Genomic DNA, 14036 nt, shown 5'->3' on the forward strand with positions numbered 1-14036 from the left:
AGGGGCAGAATAAATCCCTCCTGATTGGTTTTAAATTAAAACATAAGTAGTCCACCTATGTGTTGGGGCCAGCTGTTCTGCAGACCAACCAATTTAAAACCCCGTACAAAAAAGTGCCCCGTATTTAAGGGGGCCAAAAATCAAACAAAAGATTTAAGAAAACCCAACCCGAAGATGGGCTTACATCAAATTTTTGGCTTTTTGGGTTTTTTAATCATACAAAATGAAGAGAAGGGAAATGTGTTGGGGATGTGTTTGTATTTAACCAAAGATTAACATTTTTAGTATCTAAGTGTTTGATATTACTTTTCTTGATAATAAAAGAAAGTCCAAGTGTTAGATGACCACCTGATGGCTGATGGTCAGTATTGGCAGAGATTTCTGGATTAGAGAATGAACTCTGATGATCGGGTCATCTCAGCCACCATTGGGAAAGAGGAGCGCTGAGATTAAATCCTCCAACTTTTCAATGTGTGCTTTGACTGAACCTGATTCTGAAGAGCTGAATTCGTCATCTGCGTGAAACATCTTTGTGTTATGATTTTAACATTTTGCATAGAGATTGATCCTTTTTACTTTTAATGAAGCTCAGATTAATAATTTGACTTACAGTTTATAGACATGAAGGAGTCTATTGTTTTGACTGATTTGAACTTTTCTCTTTCCAGGGAAACAAAAAGGGTAACTGATAATGATAAGAACTAAATTTTACATTTTCAGCAAATAGATATTTTACCCATAGGTCATTTTGAGTATCTGGTGATGCCTTTTGGTCTAACTAATGCACCTGCTTGTTTCCAGGTTTTGGTCAATGATGTCCTGAAGGACTTTTTGAACATCTTTGTTTTTGTTTACATTGATAATATCCTTATTTTTTCTAAGAACCTGTCAGAGCACAAGATCCACGTCCGCCACGTTCTACAGCAGCTCCTAGAGAACAAGCTATTTGTCAAGGCTGAGAAATGTGAGTTCCATAAGCCTTCAGTCTCTTTCCTGGGCTTCATCCTAGAGGGCGGACAGGTAAGACCCACTGAGGAGAAAATTAAAGCGGTCCAGGATTGGCCCACACCCAAGAATAAACTTGTTAAATTTTTACCCTGGTTTCTCTGAGTGGTTTACTGCATGTGGGTCAGATCCCTTAAGAAAATCATGACACTAACATGTCTAATTTGGTAAACATTTTACCGGTGGAATGTTCATGCATTCTGAGTTATTCTTTAAACTTAAATGTGTCAAAACCCAACGGGTCGTCGGTGGTTAATCAGGGTCATTGGTTGGGTAGGGGCTTCGCCCTAGCGCCCTTTTCTGGCCAGTCACCACTGCTATGCACACTGCGGCTGAGTTTGGATGCCGTTGTTGGGAAAAGCCATATTGGTTTCGCTATGTTTTTTCACACCAGCTGAAGGGTATAGTTTCTGTATTTCTAATACATTAATTCATACTCTGCACGACAGACACTTTGGAAAATAAAATATAATACTTTTAAGGGAATCCAGAGTACCAGGAGATATCTTAAACTTACAGGCTTGGTGCAGAAAAACAACTCACCTGATATAAAGAGACACATAAAACTAATATTTATTCCTACTATGCTAACACTAATGAAAGAAATAAGGCTTTTTTTAGATGGAAACCAAAATTACCTGGAAAAAAGCCTTCATACACAAGGGAGAACATGCAAATTTGATTAGGAAAGACATATCACCTTGTCTAGCTTAACAGAGACACACATAAAACAAATATTTAAACCTACTACGCTAACACTATTACTAAATAAGGCTTTTTTAGGTTGGCCAGAGCACCTGGAGTGAACCTATATAAACTAAGGAAAACAGGCAAACTTGATTAGGAAAGAAAGGTCACCTGGTCTATTGCAGGATAACACAGAGATACACATAAAACAAATACTTAAACCTACTATGCTAATAATATTACTAAAAAATAAGGCTTTTGTGGTTGGCCAGAGCACCTGGAGTGAACCCAGTCAATTACTGACTAAAAAAAAAAATGACATAAATAAAAATGTATATGAAAACTCAAAAAGTCAGGATCATGATTTGGATGATCCTGCATGGCTTTGCTGAATCCTAGGATTCAGATTCAGCAAAGCCATGGTGAAATCCAGTACCTGTACGTTGACTGGGGTGTAAAAAATTCCTTTACGATTTGAAGGGCTACAACTTGTACTTTTTGTGCTAAGGCCATCTCCATGTCTTCTTGTTGAAATTGGTCTTCTTTTTGAATGTGGATCATCTTTGACTCACACAGCTTGTGGTTAAGGTGAATGGTTTCAGTTTTTAAGGCTTTAATCTCTGATTTTAGCTTTATATTGTGCTGTTCTTTACTGCTGACTGCATCCAGAGAATTTTTTAACTTGCGGTGCTTCTGTTTAAGTTGTTTGTTATTCTGTTTCAGTTCCATTTTTAACTCTTGAAAAGACGTTGGTAGCTTTTCATTGTCAACCTGTATATTTGTAAGCTGTTGAAGTTTTTGATCTTTTTCATCGAGTTTCCTCTTAAACTCATTCATCTGTTGTTGCAAATCGGTTTTCATCGTTTTACAACATGCCATCAGACGTTTGTTTTCTTGCTTTAGGTTCTGACATTCTGTTTGGAGTGAACTAACCTGTGCTCTGAGACAATCATTTTCATCAGAAAGCTCCTCAATTTCTGTACAAAGTTTGGTTTTCTTTTTTTTTCCGCAGCGCTCAAGTTTGGTGCGAAGACTATCTATAGTATGTTGTAGTTCCTGGTTTTCTTTCATTAAATCTTGGTGAGACGAAAGACTACTATGGTCTTCGCTCTGAGAGGTAAGACGCTGTCTTCTCCGACCCATTTGAATGATCTGTATGAAGAAATCCTGTTTCCTGAAGATTTGGTCACTGTGACTGAACACGTTGCCTGTCCTTTGTCAGAATGATGAGGTTAAGGAAAGTACTGTTCTCATAGAAAACTAAATGATGATGTCACTGTAGGGGCGGAGCTAGAATTAGTAAAGCTTCTAAGTGATGCCTGTGAATGATGTCACAGTGTCACATGGGGCATTCCATGTGTAAATGGAGTGTGTGTGTGGGGGGGGGGGTATGTTACATGGGCCATTCCATGTGTAAACGGTGTGGGGGTCGAGTGTGTGTTATATGGTCCAGTTCATGTGTATGTGGGTGAGTGTTGTTTGTTTTTTAGTGGGATGGAATAGATTTTTATTACAAGGATTAGTTGTGTTCTTTTTAAAGCTTATTTTGACCTTTCTCTGTTCTTTCTACTTTGTAAGAAATTATTCTTTTATAGCGTTTACAACTAATAACTGAGAAGGCACGGAAATTACAACGGTAAAATTTTTACTAATATAGACATCGTTAGACATCAAACATCTCATGATGAAAAAATCGCCACATAGCATCCGTTTTTTGACATCAGAAAAGTTAGTTCATCATAGCTAATGCTTAGCATCTTGCTAAAAAAAACTTATCTCCTCAAAAATTTGTCTGCGATTTTTGGTATGTTTCTTTACATTGTCTTCTTACATAAAAGTCAAAATTATCTGCATATTTGTGTGACTTGATTTGAGTCAGGGAGAGTCGCTGAAGTCTCACAAGTGCTCCTTGCCTGTCAGCCAGTGACGCACAGAGAAGAGCGATATTACACCTCATATAGTCCTGCTGTTATTGGTTAAGTTATTTCATTGGTTTTGTAGCCAATGAAATAGGGTATCAAAAAAGTGCAGACATGGCTAGGTTTCATAAAGGAGAGCCGTTACCGGCTTGCGTAAGAGTGAAATACATAGCTGAGGAAAGTGCAGAACAAATGTCTCATAGTCTGAAATGAATGAAAATAGTTGATTTAATGGTTATTGATATGTGGCGGTAATGTTTGGTTATTTTGTAGATGTTTAGATTTACTAATATCTCTCTACCCCTTTTATAGAATAGAATAGAAAATCCCTTTATTGTCCCACAATGGGCAGATTTACAGCAGCAGAAAGATTATTGAAAATGGTCACACAAATTAGGACCTTAGAAAAATGTATAAGAATAACATAATAGGGAAGAGTTAAAATATAAAAAATACAATTCTGTAAAGTGTTTTAACAATATAAAACTGGAGAATAAATAACCAATATGCAGCTATGGACATTTTTACAGTAATGGATATTTGAAAATAGCAGCAACATCAGAGATGTGCAGAATGACAGCAGCAGGTTATTTAACTGACTAAGGTTTCTATCATTAGATTTTATTTGTTCCTGCTCCCGTTGGTTGGAACCTTTATTCCACTCTGGATTCTTGTGAGTGTAGTCTTTGTTCACTTTAACTTAAAAAAAATAAATAAATAAACAAACAGTTTTGAAAACCTCGGTATTCATTCTTTTCCTGCTTTGTGTGTCAACTTTCACGGTTGCTAAGCAACAGAGCATACCCACCGAAGGGTAGATCTGTTCGAATTTACAGCCAAAACTCTTCCGGCCTCCTTATTTTCAAGGACTTCGAAGGATCCAGTCTAGGTAGACCGCGTCCTTGGAGGATGCGTCCTAGGTTTTCGAACAGAGCAAGAGCCTCTGATTAAGAACAGGGCTGCCCGCACTGACGCGGCTCAGGGATTACGTCACACGGAGCGTCGTGCGCAGTGAAATCAGGACATTTCCTCACCCGGGACGCCCGGGACAGGACGTGAAATACGGATATGTCCCGGGAAAAACGGACGTTTGGTCACCCTATCCAGGTGTCAACTATCCACCCATTAAGCTCTGCATTAAATCAAAGTTATCCAGCCTACTTTTTCAGTGCTTCTTCATTTGTGCAGGTGAAACTATCATTTGGGCTGATTTGGTTTTTAAGATTAATTATTTATATTACAGCTGACATCACAAACCCGGCAGACATTAGTGCTGTGCGTTCCCGATAAAAAGATACTGCATAACCTCACATGTCATTCCTATGCTAGTAATGAATATAACCTTGTGCATGTTTATTTTATTTAGTGGCTGGAATGATTGTTTAAGATTTACCCTTTGCTTTAGACTTGCTTTTACCCCTGGCAACCCCATGGCATTTCAGGTCGAGGTCTTGCTGTCGGTATTTTACAATAAAATCACAGGTGACACTTAATATGATTGTTCTGCTCTCAGTGTGTTGGGATCCAGAGGTTTGCCCTCCAGAGGGCGATGTGGATCCCTTCCTGAGGGTTTCTGCTGTCGGTTGGGATCCAGAGGCTTGCCCACCAGAGGGCGCCGTGGATCCTCTCCTGAGAGCTGGTGCTCATTTGAAGCAGCTGTTTATGCTCTCCCTATTTAAGCTGGGTGAGAGCTTCCCTCTGGGCCGGATTGTTAAACAGTTTTTTGTTAAGCAAGCTTGTGCCACCCTGCCTGTTCTGACCCCGTAAACCTGTTTTCCTGTAAACCTGAACCTAACCTGCCTTGTCCTTTCTGCCTCCCAGGTAGAAACCTGTGTTCATCCAATAAAATATTGGACTTTTATCCTGCCTCTGAGTCTGTGAGTTCTGCATCTGGGCTAGTAAACCTGTTGATCATGACACAGTGGAGGTGGTCGCATTTTCCTGCTGCTCCTACACCTCCCCTTTTCTTTTTTGAGCCTTCTCTTCATATCAGCCGAATCAAATATGGATCTGGTCAGCTGGTGTCTCAATGCAATTGATCAAATACAGACAGGGTAGAGGGGACCCGCCCTGTCCTGCCAGGACATACTTGGTGGGATACACCCTAGACTCCTGGAAGGATTGGAGAACGGTGTGTTTTTTTACGATCCTGTCAGTGCAGGACGTCAAAAGCATATTCATGTTTGGATGCATGATACTCAAAATTCTTCTCTTTGGATTTGGAGGGTACCTGATCTGAGGATGCCAGTGTAACGGACGCTGAAACCTGGACCCAATATTCAGCAGACAAACTGAATTTCAAACAAGTTTATTGAAATAACAAAATGAGGGCGACAGAAACTCCTCGGTGCGGGTTCTTGGATTCTCTGTTGAGACAGAAAACTCAGGTCAGTGACGAGAATGATGAGCGGAAAAGACTGCAAAAGTCACTGACCTGGTTGAAAGTTCAGTACGATACTGAGAGAGGAGAAACCCGGGGGGAGATTGTCCACCGCTTGCAGTCGTTTGGACTTCAGAGCACAGAGGGCGGGGGAGCTGGTGCCAGCCGACACAGAGCAAGCAATGGCTTCCTTAAGGGATAATCCAAAGCCGAAATCCAGTCCAGAACAATTTCAGAAACCAGGTTACCAGAGAGCCGAAGAGGTATGCAGGGAGAAACCAAGCCGACGTCAGTAAAACAGTCCAAGTCTGGTGACCAGCAAAACCCATGAAGTCAGACCAAAAATCACACTGAGCAGAACAGACAGGAAAAAAGACGAAAACCGAAAATACAAGGGCACAAAGCCAATCAGAATTTACCAACACAGACAACTTACTTTGAACGCTAGAGTTACTCACACGAGACAGGTTGAATAATCAGGTGCCGATGGCAGCAGAGCAAACAGCATAAATAACTGCTGGGACCAGGTGAATTAGATCGGCAGTAATTAGTCACAGGGCCAATTAGGCAGGTGAGCAGAAGCAGATGGAAAAAGCCAACCACCAGTGCCAGGATTATGACAGTCAGTGGCAATTTGGGCGATGATTAGGCTTCGGGCCGCGGTTGATGCACTCACGCAGGCTGGAAAAGAGCAGGCCGTTACCTGAGTAGCAAGCTGGATGCGATGGAACGCAAGCTGGCTGTACTTGTTGAACTCAAAGGTGAGATGGGATAAAATCTTGGATGTGTTCAGAGGCTTTTGAATCACTGCTGCACTTTATTAAATGGAAATTTTCATTTCACTGCTAAACTGCTGCTCATTTATTGTCTGAAAGCTGTACAAAACGAGATTTTGTTTTGCATACACTCTGTGTGTAAGAAATTACAATATTAGTTGGCCAAGTCATGACTTCATTATTTATGGTGTATTTATTTGCTTGCACATGCGCAAATGAGCTGATGGTACAAATTGTGCTTCAGGGTAATGAAACGCCTAATGGAAGTGTTCTTTGGCATACATGGCCTCAATCATTCACCTGGGTTCAAATCTCTGAATAGGGCGTGGGCGTCATGACATAATTAGTTTGCGTCGCCGCCATCTTGAATGCGTCTTTTACCGCTGCTCATACTACTGCCTATGACTACCGTGTACTGTACTCCCTCTCAGCCGTGTTTTAATTTGATTAATTTCACCTTAACTTGATTTCAACCATGGTAAACCGTTGCTGTAGTGTGGGTTGTAACAGCGCAACACATGATCGCCATGGGAAAAACATAGAAATTGGGTTAACTTTCCACCACTTTCCTGCCTGGAGGCGCAAACACAGAGACCAAGTGTCAGAGATAACAAAGAGTTGTCGGCTAGCTTGGATCGCGGCTGTAAGACGACCAAACATAACTTTCCACAGTATCCCGATGTCAGTGAGAGTGTGTTCCCTGCACTTTCATTCTGGTAAGTTAAAGATGCACGGTTTTATTTTACACCTTTGAAACACATAGCAGCTAGTTAAAAGTACTTTACATGCATGAGTGGTTGTTAGCACTAACGGTTAGCAGTTACTAAACTAGCAGGTTCCAGAGCCCGTCTGAGCACAGCTTACCTTTGTAGAGATTACTGTGTTCCCACTGTTTGCTGGCTTTATGATCTGCAGCTCCTGAACCCATCCATTTGTGAACTGCACCTGAGACTCCGAGGACTTGTAGCTTCGGAACTGTTTTAAAGTATAGGCGCTCATACAAGAAACAAGGTAGCCGAAGAAGTCTGATATACAAAACTGTGGAAAAAAGTTGTCGTTGGTGCTCCGCTCATTGTTTGGATCTTCATATAGATCCAAATTATTAATAATGCTGATTTTGTCAACATACCGGTCCCTGGCTTCTCTATTTAATGTGTCCCAGTAAATTCCAGATGCTTTTCGGGATTTTAAGATCTTTTTTGTCTCTACTTCTACATCTCTTCGTTCAACAACGTTGTATCAGAGCTATGTTAACGTTTGCGTAGCCATCAACATGGCCGCCACATCCCACAATGCAACGCAGATCCCAAGCCCTATAAGCTGCCAGTGTGGGGCCCTTAGGCAAGACCCTTTACGCTAATGCCTACTTAGTAAGTTGCTTTTGATAAAGCGTCTGCTAAATGCATAAACATAAACAACATAAACATGTAGCTTATGAAATGTATGTGATGAAAAGTTTGTATAGGAACTTTAATCTTGGTTACAATGCAAATTGTAGTTGACAATAAAGATTGATTGATTGATTGATTGATTGATTGGATTAATTGATAACATCACAAACTGCTGTTAAATTGTTCTGAAAAAGCCCTGAAAAAGCTCTGAAAAAAAGAGTCCACTTTGGTTCATCCAGATGCAGCTCTGATTCTGTCAGATTTGGCAAAACCTTGTAAATCTGAGCATCCACAAAGCATTGATGCTGGGGAGTAAGGCAGTGACAGACCTGGCTTTGTGCTGCAGGTAATTAACACTCATATTAGAACTAAATTAAAACAGCGTTTTTAAAAGATACCTAAATACATCTTAAGAGCATCCCTTATTCCTACCTTTGTTAATATTGTTTATCTCTGAATTCCATTTTAAGGGAAAACGCTTCACCTACAACCATTCCCTGATTGGCTGCTGTGTCGCGATTTTATAAAAAAGTTTGCCACAGCCACGACGCACCATAAGAGTCTTCTCCAGATCCGGTTCAAGGCAGTCCAATATCGAAGACCCTTCCTGCCACCAGCCATCCACACCTATAACATCTTGTTGTAAAACTGCCCATTAGTTATTGATAAAACATGGTGGGACAAGTTGTAAAAAATGAATATTTTTTGGTTACACTTTAACATAACCATTACCTATAAATCTTAAAGATGTCATGATTTTACTAAAGTTCAGACCCAAATGCAGAAGACAAAACAGGGAGACCAGGGAGAAGGTTTTACAGGTTTTATTGAAGAGATAATGCTGAGAGAAGTGTTGCTCTGAACACTGCACTGAAAAGTGAGGGGAACACACAGCGATTAGTTCAGGCTCAGTGGGAAATTTGATTTGTGAACTTGGAGAAGAGAATCTGACTCACATTTCCAGAGAAGTTGTTGAATCTTTGACTCCAGTCTGTATGCTGTTGTTCCAGTGTTTGTCTGATTCGGTGGAGGGCGGAACAGGGTTTACCCAGAATGTTGTTGTTTGTAGGTGAACAGAGAAGCTGACTGCCACTCAGATTTCCTGCGGTACTTGAACGGCTCATAGTGGAGATGAATCCCCTTCTCAGTGTGAAGCTCAAACGATCTCTTGGGGAAAGTGGGTCCAAACCTCCTGTTTGTTATACCATCTCAGCTTGAAGCTCTGTTGATCCTTCCAGGGAGAGAAGATCAGAAAAATCCAGTATGCAGGATGACTTCCCGCCGAGAGGCAAAGACAAAAAACAATGTTAAAACTCAGGTTGACGAGAACTCAGTTTGACTCAGCAAAAACTCAACTTGGCTAGAGTACCCAAAACTGGCAAACACTCTGGCGTCGAGGTAGTGGCAGACAGCAGCTCCGTTAACGAGGAAACCATCAGCAGGTGTGTGAGGAGGCGGACCAGAACCAGGCGCCTCCTGGTGGAGGAAGGGAGACAAACACAGAACACAAACACACAGACAGGAGTCCTGACAAAAGAGACCATTTATCAATGATTAACAGATAGTATATTAAAGTTAGATAAACAAAACAGAACAGTATTGGTCTTTTATTTTCATTACATTCAATTTTGTAGCCTTGATCCTTTGGATCTATTCCATTCCTTTTCTTTACAAATTCTATTTTACTAATTATTCTTATTCAAAAACAATAAGGTTATAGCTTCAGTGGTAATGAGATAGGATCCCAGTTTTCATCTGTTAAATGTTTTTTTTTCACAACAAAAAAAAATGCTCTAATTTTTACAGATGAATTTAACAGTTTTTCTTGAGTTCTAATTCAAATTAATAGAAAACAGTAGTTTTAACTTAAATTAAGTAAAATGTATATTGACCTCATAAGAAATAGAAATTCTATTAAACCTAATTGAAAAGAAATTTCACTTCATGCAGCTCTCTTAATATATTTGAATCCCTTGCCCTGTTTTTTTATTTCATGTGCCCCCATGAATACATGCTGCCCCCCTCCTGGCCCCCCTGGTACATTTGGTCTAGATCCACCATTGTTCCTCACCTTCACTAGACGTGGATATACTCAGGGGCGGATCTAGACTTTTATCCTTGGGGTAGCAAGGGGGTGGCCAAGTGTATTTTAGGGGGGCAATGGTTTATACTTAAAAATAACAAAGTTTATGCACTAGCGTTAATGTCGCAGCAGAAAACACCAACCGTCTGTAAGCAATCGAGTGCTGTATACCTTTTCATGTCACGTTTAAATTATTATTCACTATCATTTATTTCTACATGGACTTACAGATGTTGGTCCTGTCTTGTGTTCTTCTTTGACATGTCATGAGTAATGACTTATCATTCTTGTTATACTCTATACACACACACACACACACACACACACACACACACACACACACACACACACACACACACACACACACACACACACACACACACACACACACACACAAACACACTTCTTTCAACATCAAACTTCCAGGGGCTACAGATGAAAGCCAACTAGTCTGTGGTTATCTTTGGTGCATAATTTACAAGTTAATTAAGGCTTATTGACCTTTCTTATATAAACCTTGTAAGCAGTAATTTGCAATCATATTTAAGTAGCCACATACTAAGCAGACAAAAGGTGCAATTTTGAGTACAATTTGTAGTTTATTTATGCACAAAATGAATATGGTGCATTCTTCAACTCTCTGATAACAGAAACACAGATCAAAGATCCCAGTCACCCAGCATACAAACTGTTTTCCCTGCTACAATCAGGGAAGCACAAGCAGACTGGGAAACAGCTTCTTTCCACAAGCCAGATTCATCAACACATTGAGGCAAACTACATTTAACATTTAAATGACATTGGAGAACATTCCATGAACATTTCTTTCACCATGACACTTGCACTTTACTCTTTGCACATTGCTATTGTCCATAAGTGTTAGTCTTCTTCTTCAGCACAAGGTGTGTGTGTGCTATCAAGTGTTTAATGTGTATGTGTGTGCAAACTTCTGTGATGACTGTGTGACATAGATTTTTAACAATTACGTTCACTTGACTTGATTTGAGTGCAGAGCATGGTGATAACTTCAAAGAAGCATAATTCTTCTATTTTGATGAGAAGTGGCAAAATTATTGACAAAATCATCCATGTCAAGGGCACGTGCCCTCCTGGACTCAACACTTAGAATGGCTAGATGATTCAACCGGTCATCCATCATTGTTGTCCTGAGATGTGTTTTTATTAGCTTTAAGGCAGAGAAGCTTCTCTCACAGGAAGCAGTGCTAACAGGTATAACAATGGCTATTTTGCAGAGCCTGAATAGCTCGTGAAAAACTTCTTTGTAGGGCTCAAGAAAGACAAGAAATTCAAGCAGAGAAGCTGGTTTGTCTAAACCCCTTTTCATTCTCCTTTCCAGTAGCCGCTTTGTTTGGTGAACTTCATGTCTAAGGTCACATACATCAGACTCAAAGGTTTGGGCATAGGCAAACAAAGGCTCATTATTTAGAAAGGTTGCACTATTTGGATTGAGAGACTGGACACCATGCATGATCTCACAATTTTTGCCAGAAAAACGCCTATCCAGCTCATTAATTAGACAATCAATGACTTGGTAAAATAATGCTCTGGGGAAATCCTCTTCATTCCAATTTCTCTGCCCTACTGAGCTCATCATCAGTGAGTCCAGGAATTTTGAGCTTATTTTTCGTTGCCTTTTCTTGTCTGCTTGTACACCAATTTCACACTGTTGTGCAAGCTCCTCAACCTCTTTCCACAGTTTGCTAAAATAATCATCAGATCTGTAATTGTGGAAAGTGCTTTTAAGGGACTGTACTAAATCCACAGCCCTTGCTAAGTTGAGAGTGCTGGACTGGAGCATGTCTGACAGACACTTGGCATCCCCAAGTACTTCACAGAAAGTGACCAAAAGCCCCAAGAACTGCAAGTCAATTTGTGAAAGAAGCCCCCTTGCTAGCACTGATCTTTCACCATGTTTTTCAAGTGAGAGATCTTGCAATAGTTTCAGCACTGCAGGAAGTCTGTCCCTAAGATTACGGCATGCTGCATATCTGCAGGCCCACCTGGTGTCTGAAAGTGACTGTAGTTCCCTGGGCTGCTGTGATGGATATAGTTTCTGTTGAACATCAAGCCACCTCAGGTGCACATAAGAGCCAGATATAAAGTTATATAGCTGCTGCAGAAGTGCAAAAAAGTCCACAACCTCAGGCACTGATTTTGTAGCATCAACAAGAACTAAATTTAAGCAATGAGCATTGCAATGCACGTAAAACGCAAATCTGGCATTGCTCTGTATTTTTGCTGCAACCCCAGAATGCTTGCCACTCATGACAGAGGCTCCGTCATAACCTTGTCCCACCAAGTTGTTTCTGTAGTCTAGACCATGTCTCTCTAAACAACGGACAATCATTTGACTGAGGCCTTCTGCATTAAGGGTCTCAGCTGGTTGGAAGCATAGGAAGCTTTCATGTATGGCACCATTGTAGTAGTAGCGCACTACCAACGACATTTGTTCCTTTTTTTTTCAAATCTTTTGTTTCGTCAGCCATAACACTAAAGACTTCACTTTCTTTCACTTCTGCAATTATTTGTTTTTGAACCATATCAGCTAATATCTGAAGCATTTCATTTTGGATGTTGTGACTGGTGTACTTTGCATTACCAGATGCCTCTAACCTTTGCTGTATGAAGCTGTCATGTTTCGCGATTGTGTCAAGTATTGTCAAGAAGTTACCCTTGTTTTTTGATTCTTAAGACTCTTCATGACCCCTTTGGGGTATGTTTTGGGTGGCAGTCAAAAGGAGTACTTCTGCAATTGTTTTGATGTACTGCCTGTTTTCTTGTACCTTTTTTTGTGCTTTTCATTTAGCGCATTTAACAAAGTCTGATCTACTTCTTTCCTCTTTTTGAACTCAGACCATGCATACATTGCGTTAATATGAAGCTCAGATCTAGAATGGAGTTTAAATCCTGCCTCTTTTGACAGTGCCTTTTTCCAATTTGAAAAGCCTACATCAGATGTGAAGGCAGAGTCAGGCGCATTGGGCAACGAAAAATGCCTGCAAGCAAAGCAGTAGCAAGAGTTTTTTGACACTGAATACTCAAGCCATGAATTGTTCGTGTACCACTTGCTATTGAAGGCCCTCTTGCTGGTGCCATGGAGAGTCTTGGGGTATTTACTCAAATGTGGCTGAACTGGTACCTCTTTTCTCGATGTTGAAATATCTGTAACATGATACAATGAATCATAGTTGAGAATCAGAGATGCACAAGGTGATCAGAAACAGCGAATTAGCAGGTATCACATAGACGTATAGGTTTCAAATAGACCTACCACTGGGCCCTTTTGAAGGTGCAAAGGCAGTGCTGGACACATCTTCAGGCTCAGGTTGCTCTGGGTCTGGGTCGTCGTCCTGTTCAGAAGCCTCAGAGCCTTCCTCAGAAGGAACTATATTGTGAAACAATAATAACAATAAAAATAATATAAATAAATAATGTTAAAAGCAACACATACTATAAATTACATATTATAGAACAATCTCACACTGACTGAACTTGGCATGCCTGACTTGCTCTGACCTGATGATGGTGGGCTGTGTTGTGCCTGACACTCCTCGGTAATGGTTCCAGCTTGGGACCTGTCATCATCTCGGTCCACTCTCACACCTACATAGTAGAAAAATATTTATTTAATAGTATGATCAAAATAAACAACCATTGTCTAAAACTGAACATACAACAATAACCAACATTCAAAATCATGTTTAACATAACTTAAAATGACTGAACTGAACATCTGAAATAATGTTAAATATAATTTAAAATAACTGAACATGT

At 40.3% G+C, this 14036-nt stretch overlaps 1 protein-coding gene across 1 annotated transcript in view; it reads right to left on the reverse strand.

The window, feature by feature from the left end:
- Window positions 1–12953: 12953 nt before the first annotated feature.
- LOC119789026 overlaps window positions 12954–14036 on the reverse strand; it is a 30565-nt gene continuing 29482 nt past the window's right edge. Inside the window, exons 5-7 of the mRNA XM_038293776.1 lie at window positions 13779–13865; window positions 13534–13647; window positions 12954–13424 (exon numbers count right to left, since the gene is read on the reverse strand). Of these exons, the coding sequence (XP_038149704.1) occupies window positions 12994–13424; window positions 13534–13647; window positions 13779–13865 (632 nt within the window). The 3' untranslated portion in view covers window positions 12954–12993. The remainder of the gene's footprint in view (window positions 13425–13533; window positions 13648–13778; window positions 13866–14036) is intronic.

This window comes from Cyprinodon tularosa, unplaced genomic scaffold (genome assembly GCF_016077235.1).
Source record: "Cyprinodon tularosa strain WSP-4 unplaced genomic scaffold, ASM1607723v1 ctg109, whole genome shotgun sequence".
Classification (NCBI taxonomy): domain Eukaryota; kingdom Metazoa; phylum Chordata; class Actinopteri; order Cyprinodontiformes; family Cyprinodontidae; genus Cyprinodon; species Cyprinodon tularosa.